The sequence below is a fragment of the Notechis scutatus genome, chromosome 1, assembly GCF_049901735.1.
Source record: "Notechis scutatus isolate UNSWTSFEM ecotype Mainland chromosome 1, rNotScu1.2, whole genome shotgun sequence".
Lineage (NCBI taxonomy): Eukaryota > Metazoa > Chordata > Lepidosauria > Squamata > Elapidae > Notechis > Notechis scutatus.
The window spans coordinates 295378005-295402885 of record NC_142009.1 but is presented as its reverse complement, the minus strand read 5'-3'; the positions used below and the strand labels follow the sequence as shown (position 1 = coordinate 295402885).

The following is a 24881-nucleotide window of genomic DNA, read 5'->3' as shown; positions in this document are numbered from 1 at the left end:
TCAGTCTACGGATCACGTAGCTTGGGTCATTTTCCCGCCTAGCGAACACTGAAACCGGAAACAAGGTTTACAATGTCTATTTTCCACCTTTAATGGCAGAAATCCCCGAAGCACCTCTAGAAAATGAAGGATAACATTGCGGGACGGGACATCGTTGCTTGTCCTGGATGGACGACACTCTTCTAGGAATCGGCATCTCCGCATTTGGAGCGCGAAAAAATCCCGCTCGCGGCCAAAGGACTGTCGCGCAATCTCTGCGGTTACCGACTTGGCCCCACCTCTGCGCGTTCTGGCGCCAGGAAGGCGGAAGAAGTTCGACGAGAGGAGGCGGAGGAAGACGATTTCTCGCTCCTTCTCGCGGCGCTTCCCTCCTTCTCCCCTCCGTGGCCTCCCCCTTTCTCTGGCCGCTCGCGCAGCTGCTCGGCACTCGCTATATAAAGGGCGAAACAAGCGGAGCAGACGGCTGGCGGCTGCAGCCCAAGGGCCGCCGTGTGAGGCCGGGCCGCGGAGGAGGAGGAGGAGGAGGAGGGGGGGGAGAGGAGAGAAGAAGAGCGAGAGGGTGGCTTCTTCCGCGCGGGCGGGTTAGCCGGGCTGAGGAGGACGCCCCTGAGGCGAGACAGGGCGGAGGAGGCGGACAACAGCGGCGGCGGCAGCAGCGGGGAAAGGGGGGGACCCTAGCTCGCCTCAGCCTGCTCTTGTCCGGAGGGGGGTGTCGAGCGCGCCCTGCCTCGGGGTGTGTGTGTGTGTGTCCTACCAGGGGTGGTGCGGGACATGGCGAGCTCGACTAACGCAAACCCCGTGGTAAGGACTAGGGTTGCGCAAGGGGCTCTGAACGGGAGGGCGGCGGAGGGGTGGGGGTGTTCGGTTTGGGGGGTGGCGGGGCAAGGGCGGGACGGCGGCGGGAGCAGCAGTAACAGGCGCCCCGGATTCGCGGGCTTCCGTCCATCCCTCCTCTGGGGAAAGGAGAGGGGCAAGCGAGCGCTGGGTGCCGCTTCGGGGGAATCGCGGAAGAGGCGCCGCGGGGTCTGGAGGAGCCCGCTTCGTCTCTTGCGAATGGGGGCGGGGAGGGAATATGGGGGGAGGTTTGGGAGTGAGGTGGCGGTTTTTCCTCGCCTTGGAGGAAAGGCCGGCGGGGGGGAGAGAAACGTGCCTGGAGGTGAGGCTTCGCCCCCCAAGCATTTAACCTTCTACGGTAGTGATCGAAAGCGCCTCTTTCCGCAGACTATTAAGGCATTGGTAACGAATGGTTGAAAAGCACCTTTTCATTCCTAGTCTGGCAGAGAACGTCTCTTCCTTCCCTTCACTCAGGGAGATGAATTTTTATATTTATCTTGTATAAGGGAAAGGGCCCTTTTGATCCGAGTTTTCTTCAGGAAGCGCTTTTATTAATAGCATTTTTCTTTCCCGCCTTCTTTTCTATGCTTCTCCTTTCAGTTCTTTTAGAGAGGACAGGCTCAGTTTCTGAGTCTCGGTTTCACATCGGTATACAACAAGCAGTCACACGGAAAAAAAAAAGGAAAAAAAAATAACCCTCCCGGCCCCTTTCATCACTGTTACCTGGTTCTAAGGCACTAAGGAAAAAAAAAAAAACCCAATGCAAATCAAATGCACTCAAAAATAAGCACCCCACCGGCCCAAAAATAAACCCCTGCTGACCAACCGAAGTCCTGATGCTGATTTGGAGGCTCTCATTTTGTGCTCTCAGATCCATCATGGCTTCCCCTTGCTTTTCTCTCTCCCTGCTCCTTGTGTTCCTCCTCCCTGTGGCTGCCCTGTTTATATAGAGCCATTGCCGCTCTCTAATATAGACTCTGCCAGGATGGGAAGGTGCTTTCCAGCCCCACGTCACCGCCTCTCCATTTAAACACCACATCAGCCTTTAAATACGGAGAGAGCTGTGGAAAGCAGGCTGGGAGGTGCCTGCACTACATAGGCAAGGACCAAAAAGCGCTGTCGGTTAGAAGCTTTCGCTGGCTCTTTTCAAGCACCTTCACATGATAAATAGCTGCTGTTTCTTATTTTTCTGTATAAGGTTATTTTTTACAAATTGTTTTTTTTCCTACCTTTATTTTATAAAAGTTCTATGGAATGACTATAGCTGAGTGCAGTGGGATTTTTGAATTAGTTTTCAATAGGAAATCAAAACAGCATGCACTACAGTTTGTAATAAGAGGCCTCATGTAATTATTTTTCTTGCTCTTAAAACATTTTTCACATTTGGAATGTTGTAAAAATTTAATGGGTATTATTGAATTGTTCTAAATCATGCCAGTTTTATTTAGTTGAGAATTGATGACTGTTGTCATTGTGACTATATTGCCCCACAGCAAAATTAATTTGATTTAAAAATCAGAGAGGAGCATTTGAATGCTCTGTAATGAATGCTCTGAAATGCATAGTTGCCATAGTCTATTTGTTTTTATGTTGGAAAAGTGAAATTCTGCTAGGCAGGTATGCTGGAAAACTTGGGGTTTCCATGTTTCACTCACTTAATGAAGGTTTTCACTTTTAAAGAACCTTCAATGTCTTGAAATATTGCAAGAATATATAAACATTTTCAAACAGTTATTTGTCATTTTTTGAAGCCTAAATTGTATAGGTCTGTGATTGAAGATGTCATTAATGATGTCCGAGAAGTCTTTCTTGATGCAAGTGTGGACGAGCAAGTCCTTGTGGAACTTAAAACAGTAAGTTATAACTTCATGTGTGTCAAATAATTCTTACCCTTTAGCAGGCAATGACTATAAACATGGTTGTGTAAATGCTGGGCATGTGAAGAATAGTTCTGCTTAAATCAGTCTGTCAATAAATTGTGTGTGAAGAAACTAGATACAATAAGCTTCGAGTATGTTTAATAAACTTTATTAAAAGTTTTAAAGAGGACGTAAAAACTAACACAAACTACAAAATAGAAAAAAGAGAAGGAAAAAAGTGCAGTGCGAAAGAATAAAAAGAAATAGGAGCTTCTGATTTTTTCTGCAGCAAATATGATTACAAAATTATATCTTATACTTATGATTACAAAAATTATTTTTTCTATTATCTATCAAAACCACAAACCATAAATACATTTTCCATTTTATGCAAAAAGTCTGTAAGGATTTCCATTCAGCCATAAATGTAGATGTTATCTTTTCTCTGGTCAAGGAAATTAATTCAGCCATCTCTGCAAACACCATTCTTTCCTAGCCATTCCTTCGTTGTGGATAGTGTCAAACCTTTCCACTTTTTGAGCATATAATAATTCTACCACAGTTCTATATAAAAATAGTTCCATGACTTTAATCAGTAGTGCTTTAATCTTTTAAAATGAATTTATGTATGTATTTGTATCCCACAAGTTTTGGCTTTTAACATATCCACCAAACATAATAAAATGTCCCTTCATGATGTTCATATTTTCAACAAAGATTAAAAACACCTTTATGCATTCCAGACCATTTTTTGGTGACAAATATAACAATGCATCATTTTATTAAAAACATTAATGTTAGAACATAATGGAAATGTTAATACTTTAACCCACCTATTTTCCCTTTGTTCCATTTGTATATTGTAACCAAAATTTTAGCCATTTTATATATTCAACTCTAATGTCTCACATGTCAATTAAAATTATAGATTTTAGCAATAACACGTTCCTTGTTAATACATAATTCTGTTTCAAATTCATTCTTAGAATATTAAAAACCCAATTATCTTTTATCCAGTATGCTTCAAGTATTCCTCTATAGGTATCACACTCAAAAGAAACTTTTATTCCCTTGTTTTCCATGCAACAGATACAAAAATAGATTGGATGATGGTCCATACTAAATTTCAACTACACTCTGACCCAGGGGTCGCCAACCTTTTGGACCTCAGGGACCATCAAATTCATAATTGTAAATCCCGCGAACCAGAGACCCAGGGAAACCCCCCAAAAAAAGTCTGTAGGAAAATCTCCCTCCCCCTTCCCGTTCTACCGATCGATCATTCCTTATTTGGGATCGCAGGATACTTTCTCCAGCTCTGTTCGGGGAGGGGGGAGACTTTTGGCTTCATGCAAGGAAAGCAACAGAAGCAGCAGAAGTCTTTCCTCCCAAACTCCGCCAGAAATGAGTCTTTGTGAGACTTGTCACGCCAGCACAGCCTCTTGGAGCAGGAGGCCTTGCAGGGTCCCAAAGACTCATTTCTGGTGGAGTTTGGGGGAGAGAAAGAGAGACCTTTGCTGCTTTCCTTGCGTGCATTCAAAAGCAGAAGAAAGAAGCAGCCTGGTGGCCAGGCCAGGCACGTGGGGTGAGTGGGGCAAGTTTCCCCCTCCGCCCTTTCCCCCCTCCCCTCACTACCTCGTGTTGTTTGCAATGCAAGCGACGCAAGCCTTGTGTTCCCGCGGGCCCTGTGGGCAGCGCAGCCTTGTGTTCCCGCGCAGCCTGGATTAATTGCTTTGGGAATGACATTTCTCTGCGGACCACCAAAATTTTCTCGCGGACCACCAGTGGTCCCTGGCGCACTGGTTGGCAACCACTGCTCTAACCTACCCAACATTGGCCAATGAAGTCAGGTTGTTTTTTTTTAAAGAAATTGATGTCATGCTACAAAGAGTCAGCTGACTACTGATAAATTGTTTCCAATGTTACATTTTAAAAATGTGTAGCTATCATATATGTCGGTAAAAAGAAACATAACCTAAAGTGTATTTATAACTTATATTGTTATTTACTCACCAGTAAATATGTTTTTTTTTAAATAAATACAGCTATGGGAAAATAAATTGCTGCAATCCAAAGCTGTTGATGGATTTCATTCAGAGGAACAGCAACTTTTACTGCAAGTACAGCAACAGCAGCAGCAACAGCAGCAGCAGCAGCAACAGCATTCCCATCATCACCACCATTCGCAGTCACAGCAAACAGTTCAGCAACAGTCACAGCAGACCCAGCAAGTCCTTATTCCGGCAACACAGCAAAGTAAGACCCTTTCTGAATCTTAAGAGCGTTATTGCCAGCGTTCCAATCATGTCATCAGGAGATTACTGGCACTCCAGGTTGTAGTGTAGGTCCTTGTGTGGTCACCAAAAACAATTTTTAAAATATTTTATTAAAAATAACAATCCTGTGAGATAGGTTGGTCTGGGAGAGAATGACTGGCCCAAGTCACTACCACATAAGATTTATATGAAACTCAGGTGATGTTACTGCCTAGTTTTTGTTTTTATGAGTTTGATTTTAAAAGGTTTAATATGGTTTTTATGTCATTTTAATTTTTAATTGGGAGCCACCCAGAGTTTGTTATAAGATAGTGGATATTTAAATGTTTTAAATAAAAAAATATTATTTGACATTGTAGTTTCAGTTTTCTCCAGCTGTTGCCCATTTGAATTATGAGTTCATAAAGTATCACCTGAAAGCAAAATATGTCCATGTAGTATGCAGGAAAGTTGATATTAAAATAGTTTCTTAAATGTAAGTGAAATTCAAATTCATGGATGAGCAACTTTTTTTTAGGATCCATTTTTATATTATATTAATGTATGTATGTGACTGATATTCTCTTTGCCATAAGTATATCATTGAATGCATAGGCAGTAATTCTCAGACTTATTCAGGCTTTGGATAGGTTAAATGTTGAAAGAGTTCAGATGAAAAATAGTTGCCAAAAATTGCCAGTGGCAGAGCCTAAGCAGGCACACAAATTTCTTGAATGAGATGTTTTTTTTAATATTCAACTTGCATTTAATAGTTTTTTAAAACAAAATGAGACAAAATTAAGGTCAAGGAAGGATATTTCCCCACTCCCACAATATGCATGTGGGCATTAGTGAATAAATCTTCAGAGAAATAATGCTCCATTTTAATCTCTGATTAGACTTTCTTTGCCCATCCTTGTGGAGGGAAAAGTGTGGGATTCTAGGATAGGGAGATGATGGAGCTGAGAAACAAGCATATTATCAGCCAAATGTAGAGTTTTCCTTACTGAATTATACCTCAAAGCTGAGGTTTCAGTTACGAAACTAATTTAATAACTAATGATTATAAGCTGCCCAGAGTTACCTTATGGTAAAATGGGTGGCCAATAAATTTTATAAATAAATAAGTAAGTAAGTAATTTTATTAACAAAACAAAACTTGGAAGTAGAATGTGCTTCAAATTGAAAATATATTTCACACCATTGCAAGAACAGTTATAAATTAATCACAGGATTTCTGTATTTGTTACAGACTGCTTGTTACTCAACTGTATATTTTTATATCAGAATTTACAGTATATTTAATACAAGAGGAAGCATAATTTGTTATCAATACACCTTGTAAAATGTTTTATGATGGTCATAGCAGTGATTGCTTGTTTTATTCCAGCACCTCAGCCTCAAGTTATTATGCCAGATTCCAAAATGATACAGCACATGAATGCATCAACCATGGTAATAATATGTATTTCATAATGTTTTAACTGTACATAATAAAAATCAGATAAGGGAAGATAGTTCTCTTAACAACATATTTTCTTCCTACGTTTACTATTTTAGCCAGGTTCAAGATTTCAGCTGTTGTTAGGAATTTGTTTTAACAAAACATGATTTAGATAGAATCATCTCCTGCCTTCACGCTAATGTTTTCTTAAAGGTAACCATCTCATGCCAATAGATCACTCCCATTAAAATTTGTCTCTTCCAATTAATTGACCTTAATACTAAAAGAATTTATTTTATTGTTAACTGGAAAAATCTCTTAAATTATTTAAAGATGCTTCATTGACCCAATTCAAAGGAAAATATGTTTTCTTAAAAAAATAATATGGTTGCAAAGTTTGAGAAGAAGCCTAGGTTTTAAACCATTAATAGATTTTCTCTATTTCTTAAGCACTTTGCACTAGGTTTGTACTATTGATAATAACTGATGTCAGCTTTGCACATCTGTATGTAACTAGAATTAGTTTTGGTTTTACAGGCAATATAATTTTTCAGAAAATGACAAGCAAACACTAAGTTCATCCTTGCATTCATACACACAAATGCTGCTGAAGATAGGGCATTGCATTTAATCTTGAGAGGTTTTTAGCTTTAATATTTTAAAAATTATATCAATGAAGTATACTAATAGGGAGCTCTGGTCTCTACATTTTTACATCTCATTTTGTTTGCCTATCATTTAAAGAAAATGAAATTATAGGAGCATGTAATCATAATTAAAATTTCATGGGCTGCTGTAAACTGTTCTTTAACCATGACCAAATCTGGGTCACATCAACAATTAGAGATCTGGGGGTCGGGGGCAGAATTGCTGTATTTTGCATAGCTGACAACAGCATGCGTAGGCAATGTAATTTGTGCTGCGTTCTTAAATACCGTTCTGTCTTATTTGGATTTAAATCTATCAACGAACTGAATAAATATCAATTTGATTTCTAAATTTGAAGAGTACCTAAACATTCAATTTCACTTGTTGTCTAAAATCCACATTCTTGTATAAAAAGATTTATGTGATGTTCTACTTCTGACAAGTCAATTCATTAAAATTAATAATAGAACATTATGTTTTAAATGAAAAATAGAGTATGAGAATACGTATGATGTTGAATGTGGCTTTGTTTGACTAAAATAAGAGTGAAAAAAGCATTTAGCATATAATAATCTATAAATCTCTGTCTTGCTATATGTCAGGTCTGATTTCCTAATTTAAGTAATGTTTTGTACTTTATTGGTAAACCATTTATCTTTCAGAGTGCTGCTGCTACAGCAGCCACTTTGGCTCTGCCTGGTGGAGTTACTCCTGTTCAGCAGATACTCACAAATTCAGGTATTTTATAATCTAATTTTTCAGGCTAAATATTTATATGCTTCTTATTAAAACCTCAGCGTGCTTGCAACAAATCCTATTTCAATCCTGTTCAAAAATAATGTAAACAAATCAATATTAGCAGGGGTAGGCTTCAAAAATGTCAGCAAAGTGTTCTCTGCCCGTTGCTGGGTGGGGGTGGTGGGCGTAGCTTGGTTGGCCTCCTGCACCAACAGTGAGGGTGCGTTTTCACCCTCCTCGAGCCTCCGTGCATGCCCTGCACTTATCTGCATCCACAATGGGCTGCGTGGGGACTCCTGGGAGGGGTGGAGTTGGCAGGGCCAGCCAGGAGTGGGATTTGGGGGTTCTCCGAACTGCACAGAATCTTAGTTAGAGGCTCTCCTGAACCCCTGCAAACTCCCAGCAGCCCACCCTTGAATATTAGTATATGGAAAGGAAAACACAAAAAGGTATGAGCCAGCTTATGTAAGCTGATCTTGGTTGATAGAGATATTTACAGATAGAATTATCCGAAGCTAAATCAATGTACTATGTTTCTTAGAAAATAAGACAGGGTCTTATTTTCTTTTGACCTCCCCCCCCCCCAAAAAAAAAAATGGCTAGGCCATCTTTTTGAGGGGTGTCCTACTTTCCCACACACATGCCTTGCCTGACCCCTGGGCCACTTCATTCGCAGAGCTGGAAAGCAGGTTAGTGAAGGAATGTGGCTGTCTTGGAGAGGGTGGGGTGTGTGAGGCAGAGGCATGGGAGAGGCAGAGGTGATCCCAGTGCACTGGCCCCTTCATCCCACTGTCTCTTGGCTTGCCTGCAGCTGCACTGAACAAGCACCAGCATGGAGTGTCTGGATTGCCTGCCTCCCCCATGCTGGTGCCTCCAGCGAGCCTCCTGGAAAAAGGAAAGCAGCTGGCCAGGAGCTGCTGGCTTCGGGGAAGTGACCCAACAAGTAGAAGCGCCCAGAAAGAAAAGGGCAAAAATAGTATTTGCACTGCCCCAAGGGGCCAGCGAGCTGCAGCTGGACAGTTGCCCCTCCCTTGCACCCGTGCTCCCACTTGTGCTGGCCACACCCATACTCGGCTTATTTTTGAGGTACGGGTAATATTAGGCCCACCCTAATAATAAGTTGGGCTTATTAGGGTGGGTTGTATTTTCAGAGAAACATGGTACTACAAGATAAAGATCATATTGAAAGTTATGGATTGTAATCTACCATGCTGGTCCAGTGCCTTGTTAGATCGATTTTTTTCAAGTTCCCAACCTATTATGGAGAAAGAACAACTCGGCCAAAGTTACCCAGGTAGCTTTTATGCCTAAAAAAGGATTATAATCTGGCTTTTCCATTTGTAATCCAGCACCTTCACCACTGTACCACATTGTTTTGAAAGTCACTTTACATTTTTCAATAGTTTAATAATACTATTAAAGTAAAAATATAAATAAATAAATAAATTTTTCTTAAAACTCGGTTTCCAAAAACTTGCCTAGAAAACCACTGTTCTCAAGAACTCAAAATTATTAAGGAGAACACTCCAAAGTTTTAACTACTTTAATAAAGTATTCTATAATGCAAGCACACAGTTCAATATCTCCTTAACAAGGAAGCAATTTTCAACAACTTTTAAATGCTGCATCCAGTCCATTTTTATAATGGACTGGATGCAAGAAAATAGACTGAAGTTAAATCTAGACAAGGTTTACTATAATAAAACCTGGACTTGGAAATTGAGATGAAGCTTAGCTTGGAAGGACTTGCACTAAAAAAGCTAGTCTGTATTCTGGGAGTACTTTTTGACCTGAGTGTCTCTAGATTCACCGATATAGGTAATCCTTGAGTTACAGCCACAGTTGAGCCTAAAATTTATGTTGGCAAGTGAAATTTTTGTTAAGCAAGTTGTCCTATTTTTTGATTTTTCTTGTCACAGTTGTTAATTGGATCATTGCATTTGTTAAGTTAGTAACATGGTTATTAGTGAATTTGGATTCTCCATTAATTTTGCTTGTCAGAAAGTTTCAGAAGCTGATCACATGACCCCAAGACATTGCAATTATTATAAATATGACAAGTTGCCAAGCATCTGAATTTTGATCATGTGATCATGGGGATGCTGCAATGGTCGTAAGTTCAAGTGATGGTCATTTTTTTTTAGTGCTGTTGTAACTTTGAACGGTCACTCAGTGATCTGTTGTAAGTTGAGGAGCTGTATTTAGTAAGGAAAATGCCTGCACAATTAAGGCTATGTACCAGCTGTGACTTTCTAAAAAGATCATGCTTCCTGAGCTGTGACTTCAGTGGTGGGATTCAAATTTTTTTACTACTGGTTCTGTGGGCATGGCTTGGTGGGTGTGGCATGGCTTGGTGGGCGTGATGGGAAGGATACTGCAAAATCCCCATTCCTTCCCCACCCCATAACCTGCTTTCCAGCTCCATTCTGTGCAGGGAAGAAGACCCAGACAATCAGCTGGGACTTGGGAGGCAGAGAATAGATGGGGGCGGGCCAGTCAGAGGTGGTATTTGCCAGTTTTCTGATCTATTCAAAATTTCCACTACCAGTTCTCCAGAGGTGATTACCATTTACTGAGGTGGTATTCTACACTACTACTAAAATGTCATATTTTAGTAGTACAACATGATTTTGCATAGGGCTATTCTTGAAATATTTACTTTGGCCATGTCATGTGTGCAACTTGATTGGAGAAGTCAATGATTAGTGGATCCAGAAGAAGAGGCAAACAAAGAACTCATTGGCTTGATACTATCAAAGCTGATACAAAGATAAACATCCAACTGCTAAGCTATGCTTGACAGGGTCGCATGGAGAGCACTTGCCAATAAAGTCTCCAAGATTAAGATACGACTGAACAGTTAAAACTACTACTACTCTTGAAAGAATTTGAAAAATGCAGTTAGTTCAGAATGCTGAGAGTGGGATGTTAACCAAGGTTCAAGATAAGATACTTACACTGTAGGATTTAGGTTGGCTGCTATTTATGTACTGATCAATATTTAAAGTTTTGGGGCTTTTTAAACCCTAAAATATAAACTTGATTGACAAAGAGATGCCTATATTTGTGAAACTATCTAGTCATTTAATAAGAGGATTCCTTTTGAAGATGCCCTAAAGTGCCAGAAGCTCGTCTGTCTGGTTCAAGAGAGAGGCCCTTCTGTGTAGCCCCAAATGGTTCTCTATAGGAAGATACATTGGCTCCTTCATTCGCAATGTATACAATTTATGCATTGTATGCCTTATTCTCTTTCATCTAGTCCATTATCAAAACATTTCAAGTTTTTGAAAGCAGTTGGATGTTTAGCATCTAAATATGTCCAAAGTTCCTTTCCTCAGTAGTTAATAAATAAATTCTGAAGAATCTCAGATGATTGTTGATCAATGCAGTTTGAAAGTACTATAAGATATTTTAATGTAATAGAACATTAATGGTATTCTGACAGATATTCTCAGACATTGAGAAAGAGTCCTAGAGGTATAAATTGCTTATTTATAGGAGTATAAGTATTATTAAATAGAACTTAACCTGGTAATAGTGTTTTGGTAGGAGATAATAAAGATGAGGAAGCATGACAATTTAAATAGTATGAAAGTGGGAGAAAATCATAAGATCTCACACAAAAAATTAACCAGCTCAGATAAAATATAATGAAGTCATCTTCCTAAGAGTAAATCCCAATGATTTTTGAGAAGAATAATTTTTTTAAATAACCTATGCAGATTTGGGGTACATGCAGCTAAACAGGACAGTTTTTTTAAAAAAAAAAATGGGAACAGGATGTTTGAGAAAATGCCCAAATAAATGTGCCTGATATCTGTGATCATTTTCTGGCCTTGTAAACGATCAGATCCATGTGTCAAAAATTCAATTATCTATTAACTCATGCCTATAAAACAGGAATCTTCTCAGACTGGCAATTTGCACCTGGGCAACTTAAAAAGCAACATATTGTTTAAATCTTGGATGCATATTGATGAAGACACTTGAGCAAGACATGCTGGAAGCAGCAGTCCATCTATTACTACTCTCTTAAGTGAAAACATGATAGGAGGCAGCTTATGTTCAGCAACATTATTGGATGGTGACTGTTGAGGTAATTCCCTGTTAGGAGAATGAGCGCATACAGGGAGACGTAGTGAGAGTAGCCTTTGAATAATACACAAATAGCACACAGATACATTGTACAGTTAATGTAGGTTTTTACTTTCAGTAAATGTTTAAGCAAAGTCCAAACAAGCAATCCAAGTCATTCACAGGTAAAGCAGTCAGTGTTCAGTTCAGGGATAATCCGAATATCAAAGTCCAGTATCAAAAACAGTTCAATAACAGACTTACATCAATGATCAGTAACAGTCAACTCTCTCCAACAGAAGGAAACAGAGACTCACTGAGACTTCTTCTGAAACTAAAACAACCCAGGTTTCTGGCTCCATCTTATGGCCATTTGAGTAACCACACCCAATTACAATTTTAGCATTCCTTAAAGAGAGTAATAAAATGTCTATCCTGGTTTATATATTTCCAACCCAAATAGCTGTTAGGTGACTTATATTCCTAACAGTGACAGTACTTCCAAATTCTGATCTAAGGGGTTTTACCTTTACAGGAGAAGAATGGTTATTGTTTGGGAAAGAAGATGCTGTAATATAGCATAGATCTCAGCAAGTTTTCTGACGTGAACTTATCTGCTATCAGTAAAAGACATTAAAATCTTGGATGCAAAGGATATTATTACAGAAGTTCTCCATGTCGCAGATGGCAGTTGTTGTTTCTCTCCCTTTTTAGAACTCCCCCCGCCCCCCAAGAAATTGATACTAAGAAAGTGCCATTAACCATTTAAATCTATTCCTTTTTCAGAGAGGGATTTCTTATGTAAAGGTAGAAAATTAAATGTGGAAAATTATCGACCTTTTCCACTAGATGGAAAAGGAAAAAGATGGGTGGTATACTGAGAGTCTTGGCAGGGTAAAGAGTTTTAAAATCATGTTTTATCATTTTCTGAGCCATTAGGGGCTTAGATCTTCAGAAAAAATGAAGTGAGTTATCACAGAGGGAGGGATGCGAAAGGTGTGGGATCCAGTGTGACAGGAAATAGGCTCAGGTCCTATAAGAAGCCAGCCAGGTGGAAGTTAGGTTCAAAGATCCAATGAAGCAGGATGGAGAGAAAAACATAGGCATGTAGGAGTAGCTGCACTATCCTTGCAATCGGTAGTAAGAACTGGCAGATCCCCAACCCTACAAATTTTGTTCTTGTGACTGCGGAGGCTATGCAGATGCCATAACTTTGAATATAAATCATAAACCTACATTCAGTGCTGTCTTGGTTATGCTATTGATATATCAGCTAGAAATAACGATTTCTCTGTTGTGCCACCCTGTCTCTGAAATAACTTCCTCTATAGATGAAGCATACTAACTTGTTTTTTATTTGACTGTTTAAAACTCATGATTATTTTATATTATATGAAGCCGTTGGTTTTGGCTCCTGTAGATACCCAGTATGCATTCATTTTCCTTTACCTAAGTCAATAACTTAAATATTGAACTAGGCTCCTTTTTATTACAGGCCAACTCTTACAGGTGGTTAGAACTGCCAGCGGTGTTCAATACCTTATTCAGCCTCAGCAGCAAGTAGTTCTACAGCAGCAGGTTATACCACAAATGCAACCTGGTGGAGTTCAGCCCCCTGTTATTCAACAAGTAAGATTGCTTGCTGTTAAGCAGACCTTTCTAAACTTCTTTTGTATTGAATGTCATAATCCATCTGGATTTTAAAAATTGCTTAATTGTAATGTAGGGAATACTGAATTAGTTTACAGGCTATAATTTTGGATCTGCTTTCCCCTCCCCCCCAATCCCTTTTCCTATTTTCACATTGACCTAGTTGTATTGATAAAAAAAAACTATTTTACGCCACAGGAATCCATCAACTAATGCAGCATCTACTTCCACTAACTTTCCACTTGTATGCCTGTAGACATCAGTACAATTGTTCTGTTCACCCTAATTCACAATGAATTGTATTTAAATACAATGGAATCTTGGTATTCAACTGAATTGAAACTCATCCAATTTGGTCCTCAACGTATTTTCACATGAAAAGTTTGTCCTGGTACTTGTCATTTGTTTGGTATTTAACACACAAGCTAGAATTTGTTGATGTCTGCTGCCTTATAACTCACTATATTTTGGTAGTACGTTTTTGGTACTCATCATGCCTCCCAGAACCAATTAACAATGAATACCAAGGTAGTACTATATTGTCTTTAGACCCGTGACGCCAAACCTATGGCATGCGGGCCGGAAGTGGCACGCAGAGCCACTTCTGCCGGCATGTGAGAGTTCGCCTGAAAGAGCCGCACTGCGCATGCGTGCCGCCCGCCCAACAGCTGATTGTCTGGTATCTGGTGTGCATATGTGGGGGGGCGCAGAAGACATGCGCTCATGTGTGGGGTGCGCAGGGTCCTCTTGTGCATGCGCAGAGATGCATGGTGCAGGAATCATGTGCGCATGCACAGAGACATGCAGGGGGTTGCACGCGCATGCACAGGGCATGGGGGTCCCCGCACGCATTGCCTTCTGGGTGCTGGCACACGAGTACATGAGTGCAATTTTTGGCACAGGAGCCCCAAAAGGTTAGCCACCACTGCTTTAGACTGTAGTGTGTGAAAAATAATGTCGCTTACATGTGCAAAGGCTACATAACTGTAGTAATAGAGCAAAGCTGATACTGGAACAAAAATAGATTCCCCTCCTGCTTACCTAGTTCTATTTTGAGCAGGTCACATCTGGAATTTTGAGAGCATGTTCTGGGTACAATTACTGAATAGCTGCCAAAAAATGCCTAAATGTGCTAGAGACCACTTTACTTCACAGCATGCCAGTCTCCTATTTTTATTATTATTAAAAGTGTCACTTCAAAAAAAAAAAAAAAGAGGCAGACAGCACAGTGGGAACCCAGAAACAACCAAGTTGCCTATCCTTATTGTAATTAGTTCCTTTCAGCTATCACCATTACATGAAATAGAACCATGAGAAAATAACTGGTAATCTTTTATGACAATGTCATCTTATATCAATTTATCAAGTGAAATGCTTACTCTATAAAATATTGAAACGTAAAAGTAATTATTTGAGATCACTCATAAAAATGATATTTTTGTATTCAAGCATAAAAATGATATTTTTGTATTCAAGTTCTGAATATACTTTGGGATATACAAAATATCTAATGTACAAGCTATTTCTTGCTCAGAACAGCTGATTTCAACCTGACTGAAACAAATATAGGTAAAATGTTATTGTTCCATGTTGAAGTGGCTTTTGGGGCAGGTTGAGTTAAGAGTATGAGAAAACCAAGGACATAAGTGGCAATTGCTGATGGAAGTTGCTATGAAGATTGGTGGCTGGTTGAGATAGTGGAATATTTTGATTGGGTGCATCAGTGGCAATTGAGGCTGCGAAAGGAAGAGAGAGCCCTGGGAAGATTAGTACAGATGGGCTAATACTTCATATGAAAGGAAAGAGAACTTTGGGGAAGAAGCAGAGTGATAGGATGTGCCATTTTCAGATCCGGTTGCTGATACCATCACAGATGTCCAGACCAGTATATTAAAATGTGTTCAGGAAAGGGAAGGAAGCAAAGAATTTGGATTATGGCCTGGTCTAGAGAGATGATTGGAAGTTGGGAAGGAATGATATGGAGCAGCCTTACCCTAATCACACTGTTAAATCACTCTGGGAGCCTTCTGGAGTAATTTCCCAACTAGAACAACCAAAATATTCCTGGATTGAACTGTGGCCAATCTGAAATGGGAAGAAGTTTTAGAATGTGATTATTTTTTTCTGGGTTTGAAATATGTATAGCTGTAATGGCGAACCTATGGCACGCGTGCCACTAGTGGCACGCAGAGCCATTTGTGCGGACATGCGAGCCCCAGCCAAACTTACCTGCACTGTGCAAGGCTGTTTTCCCCCTCCCAGAGGCTCGAGGGCAGCCTCTGCAGCCTCAGGAGGCCAAAAAACAGGCCTTCTGGAGTGCCAAAATGGGCCTGTTTTCTGGCCTCCAGAGGCTTCCCTCTAGCCTCCGGGAAAGCAAAAATGCCCCCTCCCCAGGCTCCAGAAGCCCTCTGGAGGCTGAAAACGGGCACCTGGTATTTCCGGAATGCCCGTTTTTTGGCCTCCCGAGGCTGCAGAGGCTTCCTTCAAGCCTCTGGGAGGGCGAAAACGTCCTCAAACGGGCCGAAAACCAGCTGGGAGGTGCGCGCATGCACAGTGCAGGTAAGGAGGTGGGGTGGGGATTTTGCATGCGCAGGGGGGTGGGGCGTGTTGCATTGTTGGTGCCGGCGCGTGTGCGCTTTCGGCACACCATAACAAAAAGGTTCGCCATCACTGATGTATAGCCATATTCATGATACATGGATTATTTTTTATTTTTAACCAGCTTATAACCCCACTTCCTGGAGGGATTTCGCAACAGACAGGAGTGATTATTCAACCTCAGCAGCTCTTATTTACCGGAAACAAAGCCCAAGTAATACCCACAACAGTGGCTGCACCTACATCAGCACAAGCACAGATTTCTGCAGCTGGTCAGCAACAACCTCAGCAACAAGCAGCACAACAACAGGCACCTATAATGCTGCAAGTAGATGGAGTGGGTGATACATCATCTGAAGATGAAGCAGAGAAGGAAGAGTATGAGTCAACACAATCACAGGCAGTTCCAGTGCTGCAAGTGGATGGAGCAGGTGATACATCATCTGAGGAAGAGGAGGAGGAAGAGGAGGATTATGACGATGATGAAGAGGAAGACAAAGAAAAGGATGGAGGTGAAGATGGCCAGGTTGAGGAGGTAAATTTTGATAATTGTTTCAAGTTGTTTTATGTCATACCTACAGATGCATTTTTAATATGTACATTTTGGCTGAGTGAATAGTAGTTTCTGTTGTGGATCAATCGTAAATAGTTATCTGAGTCAGTTATTTTCTTTTTATGTTATTGAAAGCTACCCCTTACAGGTTAGAGAAATGCCAGCATGTTCATGGATATTTTCGATTTACAACAGTTGTTTAGAATTTAAGAGAACAAGTTATTACTATTGAATGATTCAGTGAAGAGTGGTGGTAGAATTAAATGGATTGCTGGGAAACCAAAAGAGCAAAAGTCCCAAGTATAGCATTTTGGTTTACAACTACAATCATCTCTAATTGGAGGAGTTAAAAGTTGAAAAGAAAAACCAAAAAAAAAATGTACAGGTAGTCCTCAACTTATAACAGTTTGTTTAATGACCATTCAAAGTTCTAATAGCACTGGGAAAAGTGAGTTCTGACCATTTTTCACACTTAATCCCCATGGTCATGTGATCAAAATTTAGCTGTTTGGCAACTGGTTCGTATTTATGACAGTTGCAATGTCCTGGGTTTATATGATCATCTTTTGCAATCTTCTGACAAGTCAGTGGGGAAACTGGATTCACTTAACAACTGTGACAAGAAAGGTCTAAAATAGTGCAAAATTCACTTAACAAATGTCTCACTTTGCAACAGAAATGTTGGGCTCAATTGTGGTAGTAAGTCAAGGATTACCTGTAATTAGAAAAATGCTTACATTACATCTAAAGTGCTGTATTTATATTATGAAGCAATTGTTGTCAATTCTACTGATTTACGAAATCTCTTCCAGGAACCTCTCAATAGTGAAGATGATGTTAGTGATGAAGAAGGACAGGAATTATTTGACACTGAGAATGTTGTAGTGTGCCAGTATGATAAGGTAATATATAAAGCCAAATGCCTTTGTCTATTATATGCGTCTGTCCATACAGTGTATTCAGAAAGTATTCAACCATCCTTCACTTTTGTCAATTTTGTTATGCTGCAACCTGATTCTTCGGTTGCTGAAATACTTTTTACTCATTAATCTACATTCAGTACCCCATAATGACAAAGTGAAAGCAGAATTTTAGAAATTTCTGTGAATTTATTAAAAAGAACAAAACTGAAATATCACATTGGCATAAGTATTCAGACCTTTCATTCAGTACTTTGTTGAAGCACCTTTGGCAGCAATTACAGCCTCAAGTCTTTTGGGGTATAATGCAACAAGTTGTGCACATCTGGATTGGGGAATTTTCTGCCATTCTTCCTTGCAAATTTTGTCAAACTCAGGTTGGATGGTGACTGTCAGTGAACAGCCAGCATTTTCAGGTTCCTCCAAAAATGTTCAATAGGGTTCAAGTCTGGCTGAGCCACTCTAGGACATTCTCAGAGTTGTTCCTAACCCACTCTGTGTTGTCTTGGCTGTGTGCTTAGGATTGTTGTCATGTTGGAAAGTGAACCTTCAGCCCAGTCTGAGGTCCTGAGTGTTGTAGAACAGGTTTCATTGAGGGTATCACTATCCTTTGCTTCATTCAGCTTTCCCTCAACCCTGACCAGTCTTTCCATTCCTGCTGCTGAAACACACCACCCCCAAACAGCATGATGCTTCCACCACCATGCTTCCTGTTCAGATGATATTGGGCAGGTGACGTGTAGTGCCTAGCTTCTTCCAGACGTAATATTTAGGACGGAGGCCAAACAGCTGAATCTTGTACCTCAGGTGCTTTTTTGCAAACGCAAAGCAGGCTTTCATGTGTTTTTCACTGAGGAGAGGCTTTGGTTTATCCACTCTGCCATAAAGCCCGGATCCGGGGAGAGCTGCACTGATGGTTGTCCTTCTGGAATTATCCCATCTCCACACAGGATCTCTGGAGCTTAGTCAGAGTGACCATTGTGTTCTTGGTCACCTTTCTCACTAAGGCCCTTCTCCCCCAATTGCTCACTTTGACTGGGTGACCAGCTCTTAGAAGAATCCTGGTTGTGCCAAATTTTTTCCATTTGAAAATTATGGAGGCCACTATGCTGTTAGGAACCTTCAATGCAGCAGAAATTTTTATTGTAGCCTTCCCCAGATCTGTGTCTTGCAATAATCCTGTCTGAGCTCTGCAGGCAGTTCCTTTGACTTCATGGCTTTTGCTCTGTCTGCTACAGTATGCACTGTCAGCTTGGGGCTTTCTATAGAGAGGTGTATGCTTTTCCAAATCGTGTCCAATCAATTTAATTTACCACAGGTTGATTCTGATCAAGGTGTAGAAACACATCAGCAACGATCAAGAGAAATGGGAGGCACCTGAGCTAAATTTCAAGTGTTGTTGCAAAGGGCCTGAATACTTATGCCAATGTGATTTTTCAATAAATTTACAAATATTTCTACAATTCTATTTTCATGTCATTATAGGGTGATCCTGCGTGATCAGTGAGAAACAAATGAGTTTCAGCAACTGTAGAATCAGGCTGCAGGATCACAAAATTGACCGAAGTGAAGGGGGTCTAAATACTTTCTGAATGAACTGTATACTTACATTAATATTAGCAAAGTATTTCCCAACAATTAGAATTATTTCAGTAACTAGGTAGATGAATTTATTTGGAAAATATTTAACAATTTAAAAAATCCTCAACTGAATGACAACTATTACATATAAACCTAATTCTGTGCACAATAATGAGAATGTAGGAGAGGACCACCTTAACAGATGCATCCAGATCTTGCTGCCTCTTTCCAAGGTCCTGTTCAGGATCATTAATTTTCTGCTTCAGGAGGAATTTAGCATGCTGGATTGGTAATTTGAAAATGTTTACAAAAACATTGGATTTCAGATGGATATTATTTAGAAATATTATTTCACTTAATATTATTATTAAATAAAGTAGTTTTATTTCTACTTTAATTGTGATTTATTTGACATAGCTATGAAAGAAAGGAATATATATATATATATATATATATATATATATATATATATATATATATGTATGTGTGTGTGTGTGTGTGTGTATGTATATGTATATGTATATGTATGTCTAGGTGTGTTCGGGTCTTTTCCCGTGTAAGATTAAGAGTATCTTGGCAACATTTCGGCGAGGTCCCACTCGCCATCCTCAGGCTGGTGCTTTCGACTTATATATATATAATATAATCACACACACACACACACACTTGTATTAATGTCCTCCTTTGGAACTTGGAATATTTATAGTACCTAATTTAAAACAAAGTTTTTAGAGCAAGAAACACAATAGTGCTGCTCTGTTCACACACATACAAGCAAAAATCTTACCATCTATTCACAACATATTGAACCAAATGCAAGACCTTTCTTGTTTTTTTTCCATCCCATCTTTCCAGATACATAGAAGTAAGAATAAGTGGAAGTTTCACCTCAAAGATGGAATCATGAATCTTAATGGCAGAGATTATGTATTTTCCAAAGCCATTGGAGATGCAGAATGGTGAATACAGAAAATAAACTCAAAACTAAGACAAGAAAGGTTGAGACTTGGACAGTACACTTCAACAGAAAAATATCTGCAGACCCATAAAGAAACTGAGGCTACCAGGACAGAAGAATAGCATGGCAATGTTGACACTACTTCAAATGGGAAAATTGAGGCATTGGTGCAGCTAGCTCTGTCCAACAGCTGGTTTTATATGAATACCTTCATTAACCATTTCTACCTATAGATAAAGGTAACTAGCATGTGATGCTTAATCTCCCCTTCCGCTGATTTGAAGGAACTCTTCTTTTTGGTAACAATACTATGGAAAAGGCTTAGTGTGTTTTTGTGCATAAATTGTGCTGAAACGCTCCCCTGGGGAATGGGATTGGTGAGAATCTTGCTGAAAATTGTACCTGGAGATTTAGCCAATTGGTGAGGACTGGAGGAGGTGTTGAGTTCTAATTACTATTGAGTAAACTATTTTTAAATCTTGTGCTGGGCCATGTATAATTTTATTGACAGTTTTAGGCCTTTTATATAAATTTTGATCCTGGTACCAAAAGATCTCATTTGTATTTTAAATTTAATAATGCTGAATATTTTATTTAAAAGGAGGTTGTGCTTTAGCCTATGGATGAAAGTGATAAAAATCTCCATCTCCCTTTGCTCTCTTAAGAAAAGATTCTAGAATATTCTTGAAGATTGAGCAATTTAGTAACTTGTTGGTTGAATAGCGAATTAGTAATCTTTTAAAAATAATTCCACTTGTGAACTTAATGTGTATTTTCAAAGGCCAAGTGAATATGCACTGCAAGTGACGAACGAGACCAGAAGTTATAGTTGACTATGCACTTTGAAAAGGGATCTAAAGCATTGAAGGACCATTTCTCAAATCATAATTGGAGAACTGAATCACATTCATTCTAATAAGTAATAATTTAATATCAAAGTATTGTTGAAGATAAATTTCTCTGTTGTAGCAATAGTGTTTGGGAATCAGGTTTTCAGCAATGCAGGCTTTCCTAATGAAGAGCAAAGGGCTGAACATCAGCCATATCAAGGAAGCAACACACCTCTAAATGGTTCATTCTTGCAAGATATGTATTACACATGTTAGCCAACTCTGAAAAGCAGTGAAAAAAGCCCAGGGAATGGTAAGTAAAGAAAACGGTATGTGATAGTAAGAATGCCATCTTTCTTCAGTACTAACATTTCTGCTCTTACAAAAATGAAACATTTTGAATACTAAGAAAAATTGCCAGTGCATTTAGTCACCATTATTCGAGTTTTCTCTTCTGTTCCCAAATTAATTTCTTTGCATTTCAATGTAAATCTATCAATTATTTCTGCTTGCAGAAAACTCATAATATATTGCAATGGGCAATTTTTCTATCCCACGCTATCTCTAAAGCTGGCCAAACATGTTTATTCTGTTGTATAATAACATTTGTAAGGTATTTGCATTTTTATACCACATAAATGTAATTGAAGGCTTCATTTTCTGGCCATATTGATTGTTCACTGAACCTGAATTTCTTTTGGGTACAGTGGAGTTTTGGCTTTGGACTTGTAGATATCTTCAAATAGCTTATTCCCACTGTGTAAAATAAACAGACATACCACTACTATACATATCAATTTTTTGATTACATTGAAATCAGTTGCCATTTTCCATTAAATCCTTATGTATGTTGTGGCCATAGTATATCCTAGTCCTTTACCCTGGTTTAATATAGATTTAAAAACAATTGAGAAATACAGCACTGTGAAACTCAAGGCTACAGGTTTCTTTTCATTACTGAAACGTATACTGTACAAATGAATTAACATTCTAGACATCATGGACACTGAATAGCGGCTTGTCTCTAGCCTTTTATTTATTTTAAAATAATACCACAGCTTTAAAAGTGACTTATAAATAGGTCTATATGGAAACAGACTTGATGTTTTGCAAATTTATTATGGGTATGCTTTGGTTGGATGAGGGTGTTAATAAAAGGACCTGTGAAATTCTTCTGGAAGCCAGTCATATACCAAACTTGTGCTCTTACTTGCTTCATCAAGTGTTCCTTTTTAAAAATCAGATAGTGTGCTTTTTAAGTTACATTTTATGGGAGCAGCTTCCTGTAGGACTATAGCTTACTTACAAGTATTATACCATACTTGAATTTTAATCATGGTTTTAACAATATAAATTAAGTAGACCATTTTGTTAGGTTTTCACTAAAATTATCATTCCTTTGAGGGAGAGGCAGAGCAAATATTCCCATGATTAATCCTTAAGTATTAATAAACTATTTGCTTTTGTTCTTATTTGGCTTAGAATTGGAAGTAGTTACTATTGAAATAGTTCAGTACCTCTGTTTTTGAAGCAATTAACGGTTCGCAAGAAGGGCTTTATTTTTAGATTTGCACAGAGAACAGGAGCACCTTTTTCACTTTAAAATGGTAAAATAGAGAAAGCAAATACTTTGGTTAGACTAATATGAAGATTTATAGTATAATTACACAAAGGGTGAAAGTCTTGTGCCTTTGCAATCTTCAGATACACCTGTTTTACTCCATGTTTTAGGACCATCGGTCTCCTTTAGTAAACGATACCCTAAAAAGCTTCAATTGTAACCTAATATTTTGAGTCTAATCTTACTGGCTTTCTAGAATGTGCAATCATCTGAAACATCTACATTAAACATTGTCTTTTTAGAAGGTTTTAGATTGTCACAAATGATTTTATATTGGAGTATTTAAATTTAATGTGTAAAATATTTTCCCCCTTTAGTGGCAATCCAAGTTCTCTCTTACTTGTCTCTATTATTGCAACTTGTTTTTCGTTCTCAGTCATGTCTACAGAAATGGATCATGAATTTACAAATACTCTGCTCCCTTTTTTCAAGGGAGATTAAAATTGTGATTGAACAACAGTTTCTAGGAAAAGCAGATTTGTAGTGATTGTTACAACCAGATTTGCAGAGATATCATATTAGAAATAATGTTAACACAACTATGTTTTCATTCTCTGTATACATCAAACAGCAATAACATCCCAATCAAATTACTACTGGATAAACTGTGTAGTTCCATTACAGAAAAAAGTTATTATTTGCTCTTCTGCTTCAAAAAGTCTTTTATTTTGATTATTATTATTTTTTTGCAAAAATCAGCAAAAGTGATTTAGAACAGATTTGATTTTAAAGAGTTTCATTGTTTAGAAAATGCTAGAATAGCTTTTCTCCTGAAATGTCCTTCCATCTGGAGGACATCCAATGGAAAAACCTGCATTTGAATCTCTTTCATATTGCATAATCTTAAATTACGTAAGAGATTCTAAGAAATCAAGCATTTGGGATCAGTAGGATAACAATTTTGGTTGAGCTATTTTTGATTTGTGTTTTAGGAGGACAAAAGATTTTAAGTGGAAGACTAATGGCAGGCTAGCTGCATGTGACATCACATATTCGCTCTTGTGTGCCTAGGGTACAAAAACAACTTTAAGAGAGTGAGAAATATACTTAGTTGCTGTTTTGAGCTACTACTGTCAACTGCTGTTGTACATATACTGTTATGTGTAAGGGGGTAAATATATTTATTATGTTTGTAAAATCTGTACAATTAAAGATCTGTACAATTAAAGATCAAGGATGTTCTTCCTAAGATGTACAGGATGTGTTTCAAAGGCCATGCTTGGAATACAATTAGAAACTTAGTATTTTGATGTACTAAGACCTATTTTAAGTTTAATATTTTGCCTTTGCAAAAAAAATTAAAGATGTTATTTAAAATAAGCTTGCCACTTTATTTACTATTTTGTGTATTAAAATACTTTAATGTGTATATAGCTGTGTTTACTTTATTCTAACTTAATTCCATAAAGAGCATGACAAAATTGTTAAGCCAGGCAGAGAAAAGGAATACAGATCATTTTTACCAGGTACATATGGGGCTAGGATTCTATTTTATTGTGGTTAAATAAATATGATATTACAGTTAAACAGATCTTAGGTGCTACTTATAGGCCTTTCATAGACCTCTCAATTTCTATGCATAATATTACTTCCATAGGAGCTTGTAGTTTGCTCAGCATTTGCTTATTCTAAAATTAATGATTTACTTCTGGGACAAAATTGAAAGCATGGTTTTTATCTCTTCATTTGAGGGTTAAAATGTAAAGCAAGCACTGTCCAATAGCCTGATCTTGTTGTCTTGTGCATGCAATCTCCAGTGGAATGAAATATGAACATGTAGCATGCATGTTGGATTTTCAAGTTTAATTTCAAACTATTACTGGGATTTTGCACGATTTGAATGTAGAAATGTGATGTGTTTGTGTGGGGATGGGTATAAATTCTGTTAGGAAAAACAACTTGGCTCCAGAAGTTCTGAATGCTCCAACACTGGAAGTTTTTAAAAAGATGTTGGATAACCATTTGTCTGAAGTGTAAGGTTTCCTGCCTAGGCAAGTGGGTTGGACTAAAAGACCTCCAAGGTCTCTTCCGTTATTCTATACAATTAGGCAGATGTCACAAATGAGGTTTAGTTGAGGGCTTTCAAATTTTTCAAAAAGTATACCGACTATTTCCCCTAGATGGCAGAAAAAATGCAATGAAAAATACAGCAAAGGGAAATTACAAGAAAAAGAGAACCAAATGCTTGTTAGCTTTATAGTTTCTTCTTTCCCAGAAATGGACAGCAATATACATGGAACTCTATTCAGGGTACCATAAATTTGAAATCTATTCCTTATAATCACAGTTTAAAAGTTTTTACCTAAATACAGTTCTTG

The 24881-nt window shown here is 38.6% G+C and overlaps 1 protein-coding gene across 1 annotated transcript; it reads left to right on the top strand.

The window, feature by feature from the left end:
- Positions 1-294: 294 nt before the first annotated feature.
- On the top strand, positions 295-23932 carry GTF2A1 (general transcription factor IIA subunit 1). Its single transcript, XM_026664337.2, has 9 exons — positions 295-801; positions 2586-2687; positions 4739-4949; positions 6339-6403; positions 7703-7778; positions 13348-13481; positions 16225-16635; positions 17466-17555; positions 20010-23932. The coding sequence occupies exons 1-9, from the start codon at positions 772-774 to the stop codon at positions 20115-20117; spliced, it is 1227 nt and encodes a 408-aa protein (XP_026520122.1). The 5' UTR covers positions 295-771; the 3' UTR covers positions 20118-23932.
- Positions 23933-24881: the final 949 nt, after the last annotated feature.

Coding starts and splice junctions, on each gene's coding strand:
- GTF2A1 (XM_026664337.2), top strand. CDS start 772: ATGGCGAGCTCGACTAACGCAAACCCCGTG. Junction 802..2,585: donor CGACTAACGCAAACCCCGTG/GTAAGGACTAGG, acceptor CATTTTTTGAAG/CCTAAATTGTATAGGTCTGT. Junction 17,556..20,009: donor TAGTGTGCCAGTATGATAAG/GTAATATATAAA, acceptor CCATCTTTCCAG/ATACATAGAAGTAAGAATAA.